Below are 23576 nucleotides of genomic sequence, written 5' to 3'. Positions count from 1 at the left end.
ATATATAATATTATACCATTTTAAGATAATATATAAATTACATAAAAATTTAATGATATGTTATAATATATCATCTTCATTACCAGCATTATTTTCTTGAGCTGCTAATTTGTATTTTACAACAGTTGCATATGGTAGATAATCCAACAAATTAGAAATAACAAATTGTTTTAGTCCTATCTCCACCATTTTCACACAAAAATTATCCAAATTTATAGTTTCACTTAAATAATTACTACATAATGATGCACCACGGCGATGTTTTTCATAATCCTCCTCCAACTGTTTAATTTTTTCTTCAGAGAAGCAGTAATTCATGTCATAATTAGATGCGTGAAGACAATCTATTGCCACACAATCTAGCTCATTCATCAATCTCTTTACGGCTGACTGGCTGACAGCATCGGTCCAATTTTGGCTAGCATAATGCATCCACATTTTCAATAGTTGTTCTATACATAAAAAAAATGATATGAAAACAGGTATTGTAGTTATAAGATTATAACAAATTGTTCATTACCTATTGGAATTATAAAACATTAACAAAGTAGCCACCTTATATTGTTATACTGACTAAATAGTGTAAATTACTTATATTGACTAGAATATACTCTATATATAAAACATATTTGTTACTACTAGATATATTTTTTTTATTTAAATTAAATAAACAAAAATTAAATGACAATTCCAAATTTTAACAACGCTTTACATTTACCATCTTTAAATGCAGGGTCACTTTGACCTAAATAAGTTATCGTATATTGTTCCCAAGAGGAATTCATTTTATTCAAAATATCCTCTGTTATGTGTTCTGTAACCCTCTTTGGTAAAAAACACTTGAAATTTAAATTACACTTTTCATCAAACAATATAGCTAAAATGGACTTTCCAAAACGTGTATTGACAAAAGATAGTTTTTTTATCGGATATTGTGTATCAATTTCCAACGAGGAAACTGACCTTCGCATAATATCGTTGAATTCACCGTTAATATTACTATTTATTTTATTTAATTCATCAATTGATAATGCCATTTTTATATTATAATTCCCTGTAATATCTAGTTAGCAATAAATACAATAATAATTGTTCTCACTTAAAAAAATTTTTTTACACAAAATTTACNTTATGGCCTCCAAGATCGCCTGATCTGAACCCTCTAGATTTCTTTGTTTGGGGATATTTGAAGACATTAGTGTATGGTACTCCTGTAAATAGCCTGGAAGAGCTGCAGCTACGGATTAATCAAAAGTGTCAAGAAATCCAAACCAAGGAGGGTGTTTTCGAAAGAGTTCGAATATCGTTGAGACGAAGATGTCGTGCCTGCTTGGAAATGGACGGAGGGCACTTTGAACATCTTCTGTAACTTTGTTTTTTGTTTGTTAAAAGCTTCCTTTGTCGGTTTATTCCTAATAAAATAAAATGTTTGAAAAACGAATAGTGGTCCATATCCGCAACCGTTACTTTGCGGACCCATGTTTATTAAGACTTTTCTGCTTATTTTGGTTCATACTATTACCTCCTGAAATATTTTACACTATTTTTTTAACACCCTGTATAGCTAAAATGGACTTTCCAAAACGTGTATTGACAAAAGATAGTTTTTTATCCGATATATCAATTTACAACGAGGAAACTGACCTTCACATAATATCACTGAATTCACCGTTAATATTACTATTTATTTTATTTAATTCATCAATTGATAATGCCATTTTATATTATAATATATAATATTTAGTCAGCAATAAATAATATAATTGTTCTCACTTCAAAAATTTTTTGACACAAAATTTACACTATTGTAGACGCTCACTGCAGGGTTGCCACACAACGAAATGTAATTCTTCACTTTGATCTCTCTTATATAGAAAATACACTGCAATTCAAATGCACCACGTCACAATGTATACACAACATTAAAACTATTTAATTTCAAGGTTAAATGCGTTGTTTAAACGTAAATCAAGCGAATGGCGTCACATAATGTGATATTTTTTCATCTTTTGAACTAGCTCAAGGTCACCACACCCTCATAAAATATTTATCTACACCGATAGACATATTTCAAATTTAATTTCAAGGTTAACTGCAATGTTTAAAACCTAAGACAAATGAAGGTCATAAACAATCTTCCTTATTCACACCACACTACACAAATTTAATTTCAAGGTTAACGGCAATGTCAAAGTAAAATGAAGGTTATCTTCTCATGTAAAATTCCTCCTCTCTTACATACCATACAAATCTAATTTCAAGGTTAACTGTAATGCAAAGGTCAAATAAAAGTCACCAACCTACGTCATCTCCTTCGGCTTTCAGCCTCAAGGTCATCCATGCACCATCGTCATCGGCCTTCGGCCTCAAGGTCATCCCAAGCCAGAAAGTGGAGGGGGGAGACTGATAAACGGTAAAAATACCCTACTTGTGTGATTGCGGCAACGCCGCGGTCTCGACATAGCGTATTATTTGAAATTCGCAGGTGTCCAAACAAACAGAATTATCGAGCGAGAGCGAGCGAACGTCGAGCAGAGCGCGCCAGCGAAGTGCAACGTTGCCAAATCTAAAGGCTTACTACTTTAGTCACTAGCGAATCTACAGAAACTTTCGTTAGACTATAGACGTACCTCCGTACCTGATAAACCTTATTAAAAGGTATGGTTAGTTGAGGCATTTATACAGTGTGGTCCGAATTTTATCCAGGAAACTTCGAGGACAAATAGATCTCTTTAAAATAATAGGAGTTTGCCTTATAAACATAGGTCTGGAACATACAGGGTGTTGAAGTTGTTAAAAAAAATTGATTTTTTATTTGTATCTCCGGAATCTATTAATCGATTTCAATAAAATTTGGTACATGTAATGTATGATAGTACACCTTGTATTCCCTAAAATATGAGCCCTAAAGGTTTAACCAGTGGTGTACAACTGGACAGGGGTCACCCCCTTTTTATAAAAAAAACCTACGCCTATTTTTTACAAGTTATTGTAACGGATTTATATTCTAATGCACTAACTACGTAGAAAATGTTGACTTGAAATTTTTCCCTAAGATTCACCATTTTCAAGTTATTCATACCAATACAATCCCCTTGTTGTAGACACTTCTAACCATAATGTTACAAGCATATTTATGTTTATGCTTAAAAGTAGGTGCAATTTGTAAGCACATCAACAAAATTCTTTCCATATCACCTGTAAGGTAGTGCTCCTGGTGTGTTTTAGTTTCCCCTGGAGGCCTAATCTTTACAAATAAGAATACTTTATCAAAATAATAATAAAAATACATGTACCAAGCAAAAACAACTAAACAGGAAACAAAGTTAACGTTACGTATTTACAGCAACTGTTTAAAATACGAACCACCCACATCCATACATTTCTGACATCTTCTATTAATGAAACTAATTGAAGCTAATAACATACCTACGTGGTGGTTTTCTTTTAATTCATTACACCTGCGTTCTATTCGCTAAGTAGTTGTAATCTAGTATCTATTGGAGTAAACGTTACTTTTCAGATAGGTAACCCCAAACATAGAAATCCAGGGTGTTTAGATCTGGCGATCTGGCTGGCCGAGACACTGGGCCTTCCCTAATGTTATGGTTGATATTGGCATTTGGTCTTCTGCCTATCCATCACCCCATATAATTTTCATTAAGCCATTCTTGTATTATTCTCCTCAAGGAGCACCATCCATTTGTATCCAGTATTTTGTCGTATATTTAATTTAAAGTCCACATAGTACTTTATTGCGAATTATTCCAAGCCATACTTTCACAGAAAATTCGTGTTGAAAAGATTTTGTCCGAATTTCATTTTCTTGTGACCAAATACGCAAATTGTGAAAATTCACTACCCCTCGCCTTGTGAACGCAGCCTCATCGGTCCAAAGATTTCTAGTAAAAATTCTAAAAACCACTGATAAAAATTCAGGCGTCTCTCTGCAGCTCTCAGAAGTAAATTTTGCACAGGTTTTCTGCCATCCTTATGTAGAACTTTTCAAATTTTCGGTTTACTCACCTCAAGTTGCCGAGACGTTCTTTGTGTACTTAGGCAAAGATCGTCTTCAAATACTCTTAAAATTTCATTTCTGTGCCTTTCAATACTCCGTTGTGATTTTCCAAATATCGTTTTAATCCGGAAAGATGAAAGTGACGAGTGTAAAGAATTTTGTTGATATGCTTACAAATTGCACTTACTTTTAAGCATAAACATAAATATTCTTATAATATTATGGTTAGAAGTGTTTGCTACAAGGGGATTGTGTTGGTATGAATAACTGGAGAACGGTGAACTTTAGGGAAAAAATTCAAGTTACCTTTTTTACGTATTTTGTGCAATAGAATATAAATGCATTACAATAGCGTGTAAAAAATATAGTGGCGTAGGTTTTTTTTTTATAAAAAATGGGGTGACTATCCAGTTGTACACCACTGGTTGAACCTTTAGAGCTCATATTTTAGGAAATACAAGGCCTACTATCATACATTGTCTGTACTAAATTTTATTGAAATCGGTTAATAGATTCCGGAAATATAAGCAAAAAATCAATTTTTTTTAACGCAACTTCAACACCCTGTATCTCTAAAACGAGGCCGTTCTAGACCTATGTTTATTAGGCAAGCACCTACTATTTGAAAGAGATCTATCTACCCTCGAAGTTTCCTGCATAAAATTCGGATCACCCTGTATATATAATTAATTATCATAAACTGATATATTTAATGCCGGTAGCTTTGTTAGGTTTATATGTACGGGTTTAGAAGTGCGTATAGGCGATAAACCTGCACAGCTGTGTTGAGTTTAGAAGTTCTAAGAAAGTATGAAACATTATTGGATATACCTGGACCGAATTAATTTACACAGGTAAAACCAAGGGTATGTTCATTGTGTTTTCCTATATTTTGCACCCACTTATAGGGGTAATTTTTGGAAATGGAGAGTTATACTAATAGACCAGGCGGTATCTGTTTTGGTTTGGGTGAATCGTATATCCACGGAGATTTTTGGCTTTTTGGCTTTCAAATATCACTAGAAATGAAAATTTGGGCTTAACTTTTGGCGGCACAATATATTTAAAAAATTCGAAAAATGTCATATTTTTCTTCTTATTTAATTATGTATCTTTTCAAAAGTTGATTTTAGGCGAAAATCGAAGAGGAAAAAAATGTTTGCAATTAAATTTTTTACAAAACATGTCTAGTTACAAATCGAATGAATCATGATTATTATGGTAAAAATCGAAAAAATCGCAAAAATGCGGTTAAAAATCAATACTTTTTAGGGATTTTCTTTGGGGTATTTAAATTGGGTATAGGACCTTTATACTTGGCTCAAAAAAACTTCATGTTCATCCCATCCCATTTAGTTATATTAGAATAATCGCAAATATCCGCGGTACTCCGTAACTGAAAACTGCAATGTAAATTTAAAATCTCTTAAAGCAACATTCAGCAAATATCATTTTTTTTTCAGTTGTTTTCTGAAAATCTCTACCAACAATAATATATGGTAAAAAACTAGGTATTCTTAATGATCCTTTTAGGTAAAAAGTGACCCTATGACCTTCTTAAGCTTCCCAAAAATCCTCCAATACCAAATTTCATTGAAATGTTTTAATAGCTCACGAAGTTATCTATAAAATATTCAGTTGTTTTCTGAAAATCTCTACCAACAATAATATATGGTAAAAAAACTAGGTATTCTTAATGATCCTTTTAGGTAAAAAGTGACCCTATGACCTTCTTAAGCTTCCCAAAAATCCTCCAATACCAAATTTTATTGAAATGTTTTAATAGCTCACGAAGTTATCTATAAAATATTAAATTCTAAATTAGTTTATTTTGATTTTTGAATATGGAAGAACTAGATATTCATAAAAACTGTAGGTTGCTTAGCAAAGTTGATTGTGACCTCGCCAGTTTACCGCATTGGCTCATTTTGTACAACAGTAAGTACTATGTACATACATTATCTGGAATATTTGAAATAAGATTTGGATGCCAAAAACTAGCATATTTAGTATCTTTATTTCAACTTTAAAATCTGCATTCCTGTTTATAATTTTGGAACATTTATTTGCGATAATAGCAATCGGTTTATCATTTTTTTGTTTAATGTATTGAATATAATCGATTGAAGAACAAAAAATGAGCAAATAAGTTGATTGGACACTTAGACTATAGATTAAATGATGAGGAGTTTCTTTCTCAGTAGTTGCTGATAATAAAAGTTACAATTAGTAACCACAAAGCTATCGTCGATGTAATTCAAACAAATTTATTATTACTAAAGAAGTTCAAAGTACAATATTTCAAATTCATTTTCTTTGACTGTAAACGTCCATTAAGATATAGATTAAGGAATTTAAAAGATGTGTTGATACAAAAGCAGTTTGATCCAATATTTGATTTACACATTGTGTGCCACTAATCTCTTGCTGTCAACGTTTTCAAAGAAAATATTCATGAAAAGACATAAACTAATTAATTAAAATCAAGTTTGAGAAATAGAAATTAAAATATGTATGCAATTGCAGAAAAACCTTAGCAATAACGAACGGATAAATACTTCACATATTTGCACATTCTTGTGTTTTCTAAGTTTTAAAAGTATTTTGCTAAAAAAATGTTTACAGTATTTTTATAATATTTGTTATTTAAATACATATTGTATAGTCCTTTATTTAAAGAAATCGAAACAGTAGAAACATTATAATTAGTTCATTTTGGTTCATTCTATATTTTCTTGTATACTTATTATCGTACCTATAGTTTTTGGTTAACGTATCTAATCCGTAACATAATAATGAATATGTTAGAAGATACCCTGTGTGGACAACTATTTTAAATTTTACTGATAAATGTTTATGAAATAAACTAAACGTTATGTAATTGATAACTAACAACTTCATTAAATTAATTTCTTGTTTCAATAGTAGGTACTCCTCGAGGTTAACATACGGACTATTTATTCATAATGTACATACAACTAAAAACTAAAATAAAAAAATGGAAAAATTACTTACCTTCTTCTTTTACGAACAACACATAACTAAATTTTATTAAAACCAATATGTCTTTTTATCGTAATTAAATAACAAACTTAAAATAGAAGGCCATGTACAAAATTTGACAAAGGTCAGATCATAGGTTAAATAGATTATTTTATAAGATTTTTTTTTGAAAATCCCCACATCCACATCGCATTACTTGGGTGAGAAACTTTTAAAGTAAAAAATATATCAAAAAAAGTGTTACATAAAATAAAAAAGTATGTATTAAATTTTTTTTAGTAAATAAGATATGTTCCTCTTTTTATTAGAATCATTATTAAAATGTTTGAATGGAATAAAGCATAGACGTCTGTCGAGGAAATAATTGAATACTTACCCTTCGAATTTCAAATATTTGAACTAAGTACGAATCTTCATCTGTAAAATCTGGAAAAATTGATGAGCATATGTTTATACCTTAATAGAAAAAAAATTGTAGAAGTAAAATAAAATGTTTTTCTTAGATGAGTCTGTTTTGTAACTAAGTATATAGTTTTCTATATACGTAAATAATATAGTAGTTCAAATATTTGATCGTTATATTAGTAAATTACGGTAGAGAGAAAGATCTTACCCTTGTATTCTTCACAAGATTATTATAATAAAGTTGCAAGATAAAAAAATGGATTTTTATATGCATAGTGGTTAAAAATAAAATTGTATTCTTATATATATAAAATAAAATGTTTTTCTTAGATGAGTCTGTTTTGTAACTAAGTATATAGTTTTCTATATACGTAAATAATATAGTAGTTCAAATATTTGATCGTTATATTAGTAAATTACGGTAGAGAGAAAGATCTTACCCTTGTATTCTTCAAAAGATTATTATAATAAAGTTGCAAGATAAAAAAATGGATTTTTATATGCATAGTGGTTAAAAATAAAATTGTATTCTTATATATATATACCCCTTTATGGATAATAATAAACTTAATGCACCTACAGATAATTAAGAACAATATGGTGGATAAGACTGATGTCTTATTTTTTCTTTTTTTGACTTCTTTTTTTTGTAAACAGGTAAGGAAATCACACTATTATACGCACATCGAAATAAATGTATAAAATTACATTTTTGAAAAATGTATTTGGATATATTAGAGAAAATTAATGACTTTATGAAAAACTTAATAATTAGGTAGGTACCTAAGTATATTATTCCACCGCTGGTTCTCCATTCTTTTTTATGTAATAAGGTACATTATAAAATCTTTTAGGTAATATGGATCCTCTACAAGATTTACTGCACGTTGGTTCTTCTAGACATTTAATACTACTTGCTTTTGTACAGTTGAAACACGCGCTGCAATCTAAAATAAAAAAGGACTTTTTAGCTACTTGCATAATTTTATAATAATTTACATATTTTGTTCATTAATTATTATTCATTCGACAATTATAGACTTCTACATTATTAGGACCTACTTAAGAAAATATCTATTCATGGTGTTCACAACTCTTGATCGTCTTGCATTTAAAATTTTATATTATCTTCTAGTTTTGTTATGATAGACATACATTCTTTCTTTTGAAATAATAAGACCCATACACGTTGAGATCGGTACATTTAGCAAGTTTGGTATATACGGTACTAATCTCAATGTGTATGGCTGTCTCAGTGTCGCTGCATCGATATCTGCTGGCGTTTTACTGTAATAATCCTCATTTACGTTAAACTCTGTGTCAATATGTACCTGATATCAAGTACGACATATACTCGTATGGTGAGAAATATTACTTCCCAATTTACAATTTATTCAAGTTGCAATACCAATAGTGAAATTTTTAAGGTATCAAAAAGTAATATGGGCAGAACAATGGTTACATGAGAGAAATAAGTAGATTATTCTACGCTTATTTTAAATATTACACAAATAGTTATTAGGATATGTACCCTAAAACTATAATACCCTATTTCAGTTTCTATCCGATTTAAATACAAATGTTTTCAAAGAATGGACCTCGTGGAGTTTAATTTGGGTCATATGAGCTACCAAAATAGATGGAAAAACTGGAAGACTCATATTAAACATCGAAATTTTCTAGCAAATGTTTAGAATTACTCAGACGGCCTATAATCAAAATCTGATTGAAGTTTAAAACTTTATTATTTTTGCTAATTATATGATATATACTGTGACCTTTCTTACTACTTTATTAAAATACTTATCTAAATCTGATCTGATCTACCCATCTATGGGTTCCATAAACATGAAGGTCTGTATCTGCGCATGTATCGGTATCACATAACCAAATAAAAGTTATAGCACAAAATATTTGTTAAATTACTAGTATTCAATAGTTTTTAAACACTTTTCCCCTATAAATATTATCTAATCTGGTAACGAGACAGCCTGCCCATGACCTTGAGCTTTCAAACCGAAGGTCATCGGCGGCATTTGTACCAGATCAATATGTGTTTAGTTTAAGGGTTAATTATATCTAATTTGAAATTGTTTTCTTCTTCGCAGAGAGAATACAAACCTTCTATTGAGTAATAGCCACAATAAAAATACGGATGAACTGCTATAGTAATACATTGGTTTGTTCTACTAGTTTTTATAAGCAAATTCGTAACATTGTCACACAATACGGAACATTCCTTGTGCCGTCTAGTAAAACATACTTCTTTTGGTAAAAGTAGAACCTTGTGACATTCTTGAGGGTGAACTATAGAACAACATTTTCTTTCTCTTCGTTCTAAGCTTTTAAGAAATATATTAGTTTTATTGAGCACCATATCGTTAGCATTTGTTATGTTGAGTTCAATTGGTGTATCAACGACGTTTGTATTATTGATTAAGTTTCTTATTTTTATTATAGTTGTAATGTTGTGGTGTCCAGAATTCAGATTCCGATGTCCTGAAATCTAAAAATTTAAAATTAAAATACATCAACTCCAAGCTGGACGTACAGTAGAATATTGCTTTTAAGAGAATAAATTAACAAAAAACTCGAATTGTATGTAACTTAAGATCAATCATAAAACCGACTATTTAATGGAAGCTCTTATATTCGTGCAGATTGCAGGTTCACGTTTTAAATTTAATTGGAAATGCTTATTGATTATTCTTTATTAATGCAATATCACCTGACTTTTTTTTTAATTATTTCGTTCTATATCTTTAATTAAAAATTACAGTAGTATATTGTCATGACGTCTGTGAAACAAAATTCAAGGTTTGATTACAAAGGCACACAAAAAAAGTTCAAACCCAAGATATTATTTCCGAAGGAATTCGATGCGCTGACACAATCCTGTAGTCAAAATTCATGACTTTTCGATGAATTTCGAAGAAAAGTGAAATTATTTGGTGAAAACTGGCCTAAATATGGGCCAAAACTGATTTTTTACCATATCATTTTTGTAGTATTTTAAGGCGCTGAACACGATGCTATTAGTAAAATTTACCCTTGACCTCAATATTTCTCAGAAAAGAAAAATAAAGACAGAAAATCGAAAAAAAAATGTTCTAGACCTTTTAAAGATAAGTAAATTAACTCCAATTTGGCGCCCTTCTTCGCATCACATTTTCTGATCGGGACAGCGCCCGCGGACCACAGAGTGTTCGAAAGATGAAAACAGCTGATTTCCCCAGTCGTCTTGAATTTTGCAATTGGTTTCCAAAATCAAAGTGCAGCGAATCTCAACTTTATTAACACAGTACTATGGACGGGTATTGTTTTAACCGTACTGGCATTTTAAATAGGTAGGTCCAATACTACTATTTGAAAGTAAAAGTCACTAGGTATACGTACTACAAACTGCATAATTAATTGAACATAATAATAAAAACATATTCAATAATTATAAAATATAGTGAAAACGTTAACAATATTAAAAATACTAAATTGTAATAATAATAACATTCGAAAACAATTATTATCCTTATACATTTGTTTTCATTAATAAATAAATAATACTTGTTAATATTTAAAATGTAAAAATATCTTATTTATTTTATGTGTCTAGGTAAAAAGATCTGTTCACTATGCATGGTGATTTATGCGTCAACTGTTATACCAAAAATGTAGTATTAAGCGAGTTAACCACTTTATTTTTGTTTTATATTTTTTTTAGTGGAACAAAATTTTCAGTTTTACGATATCTAATCAAATGGGTATACTGCTTCCTATAAAGTTTGTGTAAACAGATTTGTTGTTTTTGTTAAACTTATAGATATATTGGATTTTGCAATAAGGGCCCTCAAGTCAGCCAATAGATCAATTTTGATGATTATCAGATATCAGTTAAGCAATTAAAGTAATATTTAATATTTCATTGATCCGCCGCCGCCGCATCAGTACCTATGGCATCAGTCAGAAAAAAAGTTTAGGACGAGAATGTAGTAAGTGAAAAATGACTGTAATAACCAAAAAATAAGACGTTTCGTGTTGAATTAATAATGTTTGGGGAACATGCCTCCGCATATTGAACACCAGTCAATTTTACTAAAAAATGGAATTGCCCAGTTTTTACTCCAAAATCTTCAAATGTAAAAAATACCTGGATCTTATAATAAAAAAGTGACCTATTATGCCTAATTTTAAATTTGTTTAATTGTTAAATTTAATTTTAAATGATTTATTATTAAAGTCAATAACAAAATGTAATTATGTAACTGATAATAATTATGTCAGTATGCTAAACCATAATTCAAACGACCGTGTAAAGATGAAAGTCATTATGATAAAATATTACAATATACAAAAAAATCGCAATATTCCTTATCACAGAAATTTGTCATAAGGTTAAGAAGAAGTTCATTGGGACAATATATTACTCAGGCTGTAGAAGAAAAATGTACTATCCGAAAAAAATAATATATTATAATTAAATATATGTATATTATCTATTGAACAGAAGGATAGGCATAGCAGACATAGGTACCTATAATTATTTAAAAAATGTTAATGGGACATTTTTGTTAGAAATACTATTTTAAATACAAATTAATCATAACAAGTTCGAAAACATAAATGGAGTGAAATTTTTCATTTGTGTCAAGATGAAAGGGGTGTATCCCGGAAAAAATTGCACCAATTATTTTCTCGGACTTTTCATGATTGTGTTGCAATTACAATCCTAAAAAAAAATAATTTATTCTTCACTAACACTAAGCGAGTTCTAATTTCCTACAAGTAAGAGTCCACTACTCCCATCTTAACAAATTTCAAGAAAGTACATTCATTTAACTGCGCAAAGCAACTCACTTGATCGACAATTGAATAAAATATAATTCCAAGGAAGCTGTTAAATAGGGCAATATTTTTTTGTTATGGTAGCAAACATATTGTTAGAAAAACGAGTTTACTTATGACAACATGATTTTTCTTTTATGTCCTTGAAATATATTTCACTAACAATTGCTATAATATCCTAGCGAAGAGTCTCACTTAGATGATTTCTTTCAATGTATGTTTTGTAAACATATTCTATTTGGAAAGCTAAAAGTTAGTTTTCTATATCCTTTCCTCTTCTTCTAAAGTTTACCTATAGAAAACTTTAAATGTAAGTGTCTTGCATGAAACTGGTTACCTACTATTAAGGTATTTTCTGATAAGATCCCCCCCTGCAGTAGAGTGTGGTCCTGCAATTTAACTGTCCACTATTGGACATTCCAATCCTGTTGCCCCCCTCTCCCTCCTTTTTTTAGCTGTCTTAATTCCGTTAGGTTGTAATAAAAACCTATTTTTTGGCCCGTTCACATGAAACCTAATTTAACCTAATGTCTGTTATACAAAGTATAAATATATAAACACATTGTGTGTTATTCCGTTCATTTGTTAGCAAGAATAAAGCTGTTAGGCGCATTTTTCTAACTTTTTGTAGAGTTTCTATTTCAATTTAAGGGCCTTAGTCAATAAAGCATTTACCATAACGACAAAATAGTTACCAATTTTATAACGATCTAGGAAAATCATATAAAACGAAGTCATTACATTAAAATATGGAATCAAAATAATACCGCAAGTGTTCATCAAAAATAGTAATTTAGATAATTCCTACGTTTCAGTTACTAAGTGCCAGATCAAAAGTTTTCAATAATGTATAAAAAAAATCAAATCTCATACGTGTTTAAGTAGATAAAACTTCCTGAAATCTCAATGAATTGTGTTAGAATGTAAAATTTGACTTTAACTTTATTATTTTGAAGATATTGAAAAAGTAAAATATGGATTTCTTTTATTATTTATTAAAGAAAATCGCAAAATTAGACATCGCATTTCAGGAATATAGATACCTATTCTATTAGAACGCTTCCTCAACGTTGCAGTGATATAGGATTCCAATGACGAATTTTTAATACATTACGTTTAAATTTTTGGGCATCCCTCTCATACATAACCGTACTGTTAGACATATATCCAGAAAATTTTGTATCATTTTAGAAAAAGTATTCTTACAGAAAATGTAAAAGTGTATATGATGAGATAAAACAGAGCTGGCTACTGGCGTCTACATAGGTATCTCAAAAGTGATACAATACACACTTGTTTGTGATAAAACAAATGAATTTTTTGTGAAAAATTAGTGAATGATATTACTTTTCTGGTAATTTCAAAAACAGTAAAACTTACAATTGATCTAACATTTTCGGGTGATGACACATTTCTAATAATTTCTGAAATAAATAATTCGCAACAAAATTATTTACAAGGGTACACATATAATAGTATCACGAATACGCGTAAACGTAACGATGTTTATTAATATATGTTATCATCTACTTAGACAATTATATGTTATATCAACTAAACAATAATAAGATAATGCTTACTGGGTCTTCAGCCTTCAATCCACATTTTTCCGCTACTCTTGTGTTGCAGTCCATCGATGATATTGTATCTGGACATAATATTCGTTGCCTGTTGATGCAGGTATTACATTTTGTCGTTGAGCAACAAATTGAAGAAATGCATACATTACAGTTATTCTCTTTGCAGCAATTACCACTAGGACAACTGTGGCATGACTTGCCTTGACATGACAAATGGCAAACATTATCAACACATTCATGACAGTCGGTATCGCTGCAGGTATAGTCAGCAACAGCAATAGTGGCGAAAAATATTAAAAGGAAAATTTTAAGATTCATCTAAAAAGAAATTAAATCAAATGGATATATACTAAATTATCTTTATACAGTATCCAAGAAACGATTACGACGGAAGTGAAAGATCAAATTACAATTTTGCATAATTAAAGATTTAAGATCCTTTAAATAATTTTCCTTTCTTTTTTAAGAAAACTTTTTCACTTTTTAAGATAATTATAATGTCGCTATAAATTTAGCAAACAGATAATGTTTAATGAGACACGGATGATCCCAAATACTGAAAGTTAGAAAATCCATTTTTTTCTGCAACTATAAATTTTTGCAACATGAAACAGGTGTTCTTTCTTCTTTTTAGTGACTGTAGTTAGTAATGGCTAATTATAGTCACTAAAATGTTGTTATAAAGTTAAATAGAATTTAAAATATTACTAAGAATGTATGCGTTGTTTATGAGACATCCATCAATAATTTCTGACATAAGCTTACTTTGAGAAAAGTCCCTTATTTTATACACCGTAATATTGTAAGAGTTTAATTAAAAGCCTTTTTCACGAAAACCGTCTACATTAGGAAGTTCTAACAAAAGTACATTATATTTAGAAAATAAAATTGTACATTAGAAATTGGTGCCCGAATGGAAAAAACCTAACCTTAAAAAAATTTGAACTTAAAATGTAATAGGAATAGGAACTAGCGCCCTCTATGAAATATCCAAAGAATAATTAGACCAGCCTATTTGGCATCCTTAAAAACCCCGGAATACCAAATTTCATCAAAATATTTCGCACCGTTTGGAAATTTTCGTAAAAATTGTATTTAAAAAATTTTATTTTGTTGCTCTGTATCTCGAAAACAAGAGGAGATAGACATATAGTTCATAAGACAAAAAATTCTTATTTTTTGTCGTATTTTGTCATCCCCTGTATTTACGGGAGGCCTTTCGGAAACAGCCTGTATATTATTATAAACAAAATATTTAGAAAAGTTTAATGAAGTAAATTGCTACACGAATTAATATTTCTTTTTGTTTCATATAGTATGTGACACTGTATATTGTGAGATTTGTGAAAGTGATTTTCTAGGTTTAAGTAAATTAAACTCAGAAAATTTTAATATGATCTGGAAATTATTAGGAACATAATTGTTAAAATACATATTGCAATTTTGTTGTAATGGAAACTCACCTTATAACACTCAAAATACTACTGACAACCATATACCTTTATAAATATTGAAATTATTTGTGAATAATCGAATTTCTTCTCTCAACAAAGAAGCATTTATTGGTTTGAGATGATAAATTGATAAAGTAAATATGAAAAAAAGAACAATATGTCTGTTTCATTCCTCACTAAAATGACAAAGATAAGAAAATCATCATTTGCAAATATACTGTTGTAGTAAATATTTGGCAACATACAAATAATGTTATTATCAAACATGTAGATCGATGCCAAATAGATGCTTTAAGGTTAAAATATGTAGATTTTAAATATCCGTTATAATCAGTTATAAATACCTGATTCAGATCGATGTATCAAGAATTTGTTATCATATGTTTTATATACTTAAAAAGGTACCATTTGATTCATTTTTTAAATTGTCCATTCATATTATTCGGACCATTCGAAAAACTATTTTACAATGATTTACAATATTAAAGTCAATCCAAATCTAAATGAAATTGGTATTATTTGATCCGTCAATAGTTTTTTTGGTAGCTTTACTACTGTATTTAAAGCACTAAAATTGACTATAAAACATATTTTAAAATATTTTACCGGACCTGCCCTGAATTGACAATAATTACGGTATAAATGTTTCAGTGCATTGCTTTATTTTTTAGAATATAGACTTTTATTCTCAAACATCTATTTTCAGTTAATTCCTTAATTACTGACTTTTCCTTCTTTTAGTTAAATTAATACCCATATATATTATTTTATTCCATTTGAGATAACGTACAACTCACAATGTAAAGGAATGTATGATACTGTGTACTTATAATTAGTATTATTAATAGGTATATAATTTAAAATATTTATTAATACCTTACCCCTTACTTATTGGGTAATATCTAAAAATATTTAAATTATCCAAAAGTGTCTACTAAAAAATGTAATTTTCATTACTGATTAGAGCTATTATTGATTAATTCCTAATGTTAAATAAATTTGGATTTATATATACTGTCCCCGAACCAGAAATTTTGTATTAAATCTAATGTAAAATACATAAGCACAAAATTATCGCAGACATCGGTAATCAGTTAAATTTAAATAGTGACAGACCCATACGAAATACGAATCGACTACTGTACTGACTCTCGAACCACGGTAAAACCATAAATCAGACTATTATTTTAATATCAAACCATCTTCGAAAGTTTTTGTGACTTTTTTACAATAAAAATCAATAAGAAGTTCTACGCCTGCGGCTTCGAAAAAATCGCGCAACAAGAAACCAAAAGAAAATGGAGGCCTAGACAATACCGTGTAATTTTTTAACCTGAAACTTTCAAATATCTCGAGAAATAAGCATTCTATGAAAAAAATTTCCATAATCTAAATTTAATCATTCTACGGAGGGAATACATTAGTGAAAAAATTAGTCCCGTAGTAGGTGGGGCGGCACTTTGAAATCTTAAATAGGAACCTCTATTTTTATCGCAGATTCGGATTCTACGGCTAAAAGTACCTAGGATTTGTCTGAAACATTTTTTTCGAATCATTATAGATGGCACTGTAATCGACAAAACTCAATGTTTCCGATTTCTTAACTCATAACTCCCGTTAATTCGGCGCCCTAGTCGCAACAGGGAATGCGTTGGCGGACTATAATAGACGAACGGTCCACCCCTAAAAAGATGCTTAGAAAATCAAGGTCACCGACCACGAGGAGAGGCCAGGATGAAACCTTTTGTAATCGATGCATTGAATTATTGCGAACAAAAAACCTAAGTAACATCTTTGTGTTCGAGTGGCAGGTAATTTGTTATTAACAAAAAAATTGCAAAATAAAAATATTGCAAAAAAACGCTCTGCAAACAATTTTCCAAGCTAGGGGCGATTTAAGGTCGAAAAATGGCTAAAAGTTGCCAACTTTAAAAATTCATATCTCAGCTCCTACCAAAGCTTTCGGAACGTTCAAAAGCGCAAAATGATCTTCGAGACTTATACTTTAATGTAGTATTTTTTTAAACCCGCCCCTTTTTTTTAACCCGTTAAATTTGCAGTTGAATTTCGGCCGCTAGTGCCCACGCGACACCCCTACGTATCGCTATATATAGATATAGGCGCTGTCGTGCATATAATCGAATAAACGTTATTCATTCATTACTTGTTACAATTTTTACTATTTAGTATTACTAACACTCATACATATTTTCAAATTAATCAAATATTGTATATCATATAATTATTTATAAGATTAATAATATGAATATCATATTTAAATGGAAAATAAATTAATTAAACATTACAAAAAATGCATATATCAAAGGTATTTATTAATATAAAAAAATATATTTACATTTAAATATAAACTTAACTATTTAATAAAAAATCAATTTTCAGTCTCCGAATCAGTATCATCAGTTTGTATTTCTGCATTTTGACATTTTATAGAGCAATTGCAAAGATCGCAACATTTGAAGCCTTGTGATAAGCAAGAACAAATGTCTTCATCGCTGCATGGTAACTTTCCACTGCAGGAACATATGAATTTTTGTAACATTTCCATGGCCGTATCTCCTTCAAAATAATTGTAGCACAATACATTATTTTTTAATATCCAGCCATATTGTGTTGGGTCGAAGGATGTTATGCTTGCAGATCTTGCTTGAGACCATTCATTGATTTGCCATTTAACACGCATAACATGTTGTAACAATACAGGCTCTGCCGGAGGTATTGATGATGGTATTGGTATCATGATGATTCGATATTTACTATACTATCATGTACATACTAGCTATTGGGAATAATAAATATTGTATTAAATAACGAATAGCACAAGAATATTTTTCGAAAACTTACCTGCAGTTTTATACAACATTGAATATTCACATACGTTGCATGATTGTTTACAGACTAATAAAGGATTGTTGCACTATGACAGCACAAATGAATATTGTAGAAAATGTATTATTTATTTTTTATACATTATTTGTCAAATGTTCACTGTTATTGCCTGATGCCAGACAATAAACTAATGATCCATGCGACACCCGATCGCTGCAGTCTAATCCATTGCGCTTGTTTAAACAAGTTATAACAAGTAATTCGCATAAGCGCACGTTCGCGAAAACTCGGTTAGTTAATATTTTGGTTGACTATCTATGCGTATCCTTTTATAACATTTTATATTCTAGTTCTAAATAATTTTTTGATATAAATATAGTTATATATAGTTATTATTATTGAAGCTACATTAATGAAGATACAGTTATAAATATAAATCAATATATTTGTAACGTAATACATATTATTTTCCATTTAAATATGATATTCATATTATTAATCTTATAAATAATTATATGATATACAATATTTGATGAATTTGAAAATATGTATGAGTGTTAGAAATACTAAATAGTAAAAATTGTAACAAGTAATGAATGAATAGCGTTTATTCGATTATATGCACGACAGCGCTATATCTATATATAGCGATACGTAGGGGTGGCGCGTGGGCACTAGCGGCCGAAATTCAGCTGCAAATTTAACGGGTTAAAAAAAAGGGGCTGGTTTAAAAAAAATACTACATTAAAGTATAAGTCTCGAGGATCATTTTGCGCTTTTGAACGTTCCGAAAGCTTTGGTAGGAGCTGAGATATGAATTTTTAAAGTTGGCAACTTTTAGCCATTTTTCGACCTTAAATCGCCCCTAGCTCGAAAAGGAAGCGTTCTACGAAAAAATGTCAAGAGACAAAAAGTGTTTATTTTTGCCCAATTTACCTTGGAAAATTGTTTGCAGAGCGTTTTTTTGCAATATTTTTATTTTGCAATTTTTTTGTTAATAACAAATTACCTGCCACTCGGACACAAAGATGTTACTTAGGTTTTTTGTTCGCAATAACTCAATGCATCGATTACAAAAGGTTTCATCCTGGCCTCTCCTCGTGGTCGGTGACCTTGATTTTCTAAGCATCTTTTTAGGGGTGGACCGTTCGTCTATAAGGCGTTCGAACGTTAAAGCGAAACAGCTGATTTCCCCAGTCGTCCTGAATTTTGCAATTGGTTTCAAAATCAAAGTGCAGCCGATCCCAAGTCTTTATATTAACAAAGAGCTATGGATGGATGAGTGAGTATTTTTTTTAGCTATACTGTCATTTTAAATTGGTAGGTACCATACTACTTTTTGAAAAGCAATAAGTCACACAATAAGATATACATACTACAAACTAAATAATTAGTTAAACATAATATTAAAAACTCATATTCAATTATAAAACATAGTGAAAACGTTAACAATATTAAAAATACTAAATACTAAAATAAAAAAAATACTAACCATACATTCGAAAACAATTATTATTGTTTATAATAATTATAATTATACATTTGTTTTTATTAACAAATAAATAATATTAACAAATAAATAATACTTCTTAATATTTAAAACGTAAAAATATCTTAATCATTCATGCTTAGGTAAAAAGCTCTGTTTATTCGTTGTCGTTCACAACGGATTAAAAACGCAATAAAAGCTAGGTTAATGACCGAATATTACGGTAGGTGAAGATTTACTCTCGATAAACCTTTGTGGGTTAGCGGTTAGGAGCTGTCTGAAAAACGGTTTAAATAATGATTTGAAAATATATTTTTTTTTTCAGTGTAAATATGCATTTTATTTTTTTTTAATCACGTATTCGTATTCTACTCATTCTTCCCTATCTTCCCTGAAAATTATATTATGACTGAAGCAGCCTGTATATTGTGCAATAGAGCGCCTAGATATAAGGTATTTACTTAAATGTAAAAGTAACCTGAACATGGGTGCGTATTTCTTTAAATACTATTTATTTGTTGCTGCAAAGGGCCGTACCGTGACTCGCAAGCACTCAGGTTTTGTAGCCCATTGTGCATGCTGCTAATAATGGTTTTAAAACAGGTCCGTGTTATGTACAAAGACAAGCACTAGCTCTGCTGGAGTCTCTGATATCTAGAGGTGACAGAAGTACCGAAGAGAATGTGTATGAAATTCTTGTTTACGTCCGCATTATTTATTCCTCTAATTAGTATCTATTAGTAATTAGGTGCCTGTTACTAGGCGGCCATACCGAAACACTACATAGAATATCACCTAGCACCGTACTCTCGCCAGTGTTGTTCCAGCTATTACAATTGTACTAGATCTATTACATTTGAGAAAATTCTATTACCCTATTACTAAGTTGTCAAAATCTATTACACTTATTCACTATTCAGTGGTGCCTGTCATATGTACTTTGACGACTTTGACATATGGGTTCTAACTTCTAACCAGTAATTTGTCATCCTTTAATTGCTTCCAGTAATCTAGTGTTGTGGGAATTGGTGTTATCTCACTATATATGTATTTGCTTCAAATAAAACTGAAGGAATATATCAATGCTTCTTTGCAATATTTTTAAGTGGCAAATTTAAAAAGCGTGAAAAGATGTAGATTCTGATGTTGCAAGATATGCGAATATTCGACATAATCGTTATCGTAAGAGAATGGAATTTGGTCATTTATGTCAATGGCTACAAAATAGAGATTGTGACATGCCTATATTTTTTTGATATTTTTGAGAAATGAGGATGATGTTCCTTATTTATGTTATAAGTTTAGAGAATCATATCATATATTTTCTATTCCGGATCCAGAAGAATGGTTAGAAGCATATAATGATATAGTATTTTTTCAGTTATTTCGATTGAAAAAACAGACATTTTGCAAATTGCTAAATACCATTTTATTTTATTTTATTTATTAAACTAGAAAGAAGTTAGGTCGTTTTTTTACGTAATTCATACGAAAAAGACCTGAATTACAAATGATTCCACCAATATTATCTGGCCTAGGTAACAAAAAAAAAGAGGATAATCCTGAAGCAAAGTGGATCGCAAATATGTCCCATATAAAAAATTAATCTTACCATCAACGTCTACGTTTCCTAAAACATCTGTGCCTCTAAAGTTTAAATTTAAACTGACCACTTCCACAGCCGTATCAGAATCCATCATTTTGCTGAACGATTTTTATCCTCATTCAAACAAAATGTCAAAAAGAAAAAGGTTAAGTTACCGGCTGACAATACTAGCTGAATATACCAACAGAATATTCAGTTGAAGGGTGAAGAGTTCAGTCATTTGATCTAAACTTGTGACGTCACGTAGTAGTTTAAATGACTGACTATTCTCGCAAAAACGTAATATTCACTCATACTACACATACTACAACATACGACTTCACTCGCGAAAAAAAGCCTATTCATTTTTGCGATCTATTCAGGTTAGACAAGGTTAGAAATAAGATTAAAAGAGATAGAAACAGTAACTACAAGTCAGACGTATTCACCAATATTCACTCGCGAAAAAAAGCCTACTATTTCTATCTCTTTTGATCTTAGTTGTCACATGGACTTCACTTACAAAAAAGCCTATTGAATTTTTAGCTCGACAGTGAGGAAATTCTGGAGATGAAAAACCATAGAATATTTATAAATTTATTTTAACCAAACAAAAATACAAATAGTTCCCTTGAAGAAACAAGAACACTAAAATAAAATATAATTATAACAAAACGAAACTTTACTCAATAAAAACAAACTTGTTAAAAAATAAAATGATATAGGTTAAATCACAGAGTAAACTAAAGTTTAAAGATGTGAAAACAGTACATTTCAGTCAACGACCAAATCCTATTACAGTTTTCTGTTTCTGTCAATCTATTACGATTTTCTATAGATTCTATTACAAATTATTTAAGCTCTGGAACAACACTGACTCTCGCACTAGGTGCCGTGTAACCATTGAATTAAATGTGTGCGACCATAACGGAGCACCGCACATAGCACTGCACCAGACTAGAGATGGGCGGTTATTGAATTATTGAATAATAACCTGTTTTAGGTTAATTGGTATATTACGGTCAACCAATGATAAAAAAACTGTTATCGCATTAACTTAGTTATCGCTACAATATTGTATTCATTCATATATTTCCGAATTACTATTTCATAAAAAAGCAATAATTTTACTCTTAAATATACAATGTAATTAAAAATATTAATTGATAAAAATGCAAATATACAATGATTAAATTTGTATTGTCTGTATTCTTTTCTTTTTGTAAAAAAATATATGAAAAATAAATAAAACTATTTTATTCGAAATTTTAATGAATACAAAAACAAAAAGCAATATAGATTTTAGAATAATCTTCGTCGAGAGAGCCTAAAAAGATTGATTGACTTGTGTGGCTTGGTACTATCAACAGTAATATTAATGTATGGAGCTATTTTCAGTGCGCACCAAGCAGGCCCGGATCCAGAGGGGGTGGCGATGTGGCGATCGCCACCCCCAAAGCACAACATTTTTTAAAGATCTTCAATTTCTCCAAACGATAACAGGCAGTTAGTCGATATTAATGCAAGTAGAAGGATTCATTAGTGTCAAGCTCCTCTGAAAGAAGTGCTTTGCGCCACCCCCAAAACCAGTCTCTGGATCCGGGCCTGCCACCAAGAGTAAAAGTGCAGTGCAAGCAAACTTAGCAAATCGAAGACATTGTCACAGTACCTATAGAAAACAGTAAATTAACTCCCTCTCTTTTGTGGACCACAACCCCACTGCTCTAAAAGTTCAGTAAAGGGACGCGTGGTCTATGCGCAATAGCAAGCCCAGGCCCTAGTCCACCAACAAACGCAGCTTAGCTTCCCGTTTTTGAGGTTCCCCTACTTGCGCGTGGTCTCTGCGCAGTCGCTTAAAGCGACATAAAAAATGAAACTATGGTTCATTTTTTATAAATAGGTTAGATAGGCAGTGATTTTTACTGTTTTCTATACTGTGACACTGTTAAGTTACAATGTCGCTGATCATCATCAATCATGAGGAATGGATCGAAGAAATTTGCAATATTTACTCTAATATAAGTGGGTATCACCAGTGGCACAATTTTGAAAAATAACAGACTCGGTTATTGGCAAAGGAATAAAGTTATTAGGTTAAACCTGATAGACATAATATCTAAAAATAACCGGTTATTGTGCTATCAGGTTAATCGGTTATGAGAATATGTAAGTAACAAAATTTTATACCACATCTGAACAAATTACGTTTAATAAGAAAAAAACGTAAATAACCACTATTTGGTTACGGTCGGACTAAACAGAGCCCAAAGTGCATAGAAAATATGCCCTAGTCCCATTCCGTCTTTCACTGCCGCGCGATGGTAACCATGACCACCGCTGTAAACTATAGATGTAG

General features: G+C 30.5%; 2 protein-coding genes across 3 annotated transcripts in view; both read right to left on the bottom strand.

Annotated features, from left to right (window-relative positions):
- LOC108915341 (anaphase-promoting complex subunit cdh1-like) overlaps positions 1-7103 on the bottom strand; it is a 14052-nt gene extending 6949 nt beyond the window's left edge. Inside the window, exon 1 of the mRNA XM_018721352.1 lies at positions 7034-7103. The gene's annotated coding sequence lies outside the window, so the exon portion shown is untranslated. The remainder of the gene's footprint in view (positions 1-7033) is intronic.
- An 894-nt stretch (positions 7104-7997) lies between these two features.
- LOC108915343 lies at positions 7998-15351 on the bottom strand. 2 transcript variants are annotated; one of them, XM_018721355.1, is made up of 4 exons: positions 15309-15344; positions 13846-14163; positions 9548-9932; positions 7998-8373 (listed from the first exon to the last, which is right to left on the bottom strand). In XM_018721355.1, exons 2-4 carry the CDS (start codon positions 14161-14163, stop codon positions 8219-8221), a joined length of 858 nt encoding a protein of 285 aa, XP_018576871.1. In that variant the 5' UTR covers positions 15309-15344; the 3' UTR covers positions 7998-8218. The 2 variants fall into 2 exon arrangements, with proteins under 2 accessions (XP_018576871.1, XP_018576872.1); XM_018721356.1 differs by having other exon boundaries at positions 8229-8373; positions 9690-9932; positions 15309-15351.
- Positions 15352-23576: the final 8225 nt, after the last annotated feature.

The sequence above is a fragment of the Anoplophora glabripennis genome, unplaced genomic scaffold, assembly GCF_000390285.2.
Source record: "Anoplophora glabripennis isolate ALB-LARVAE unplaced genomic scaffold, Agla_2.0 scaffold1319, whole genome shotgun sequence".
Taxonomy (NCBI): Eukaryota; Metazoa; Arthropoda; class Insecta; order Coleoptera; family Cerambycidae; genus Anoplophora; species Anoplophora glabripennis.
This window is presented reverse-complemented; position numbering and strand designations above follow the sequence as displayed.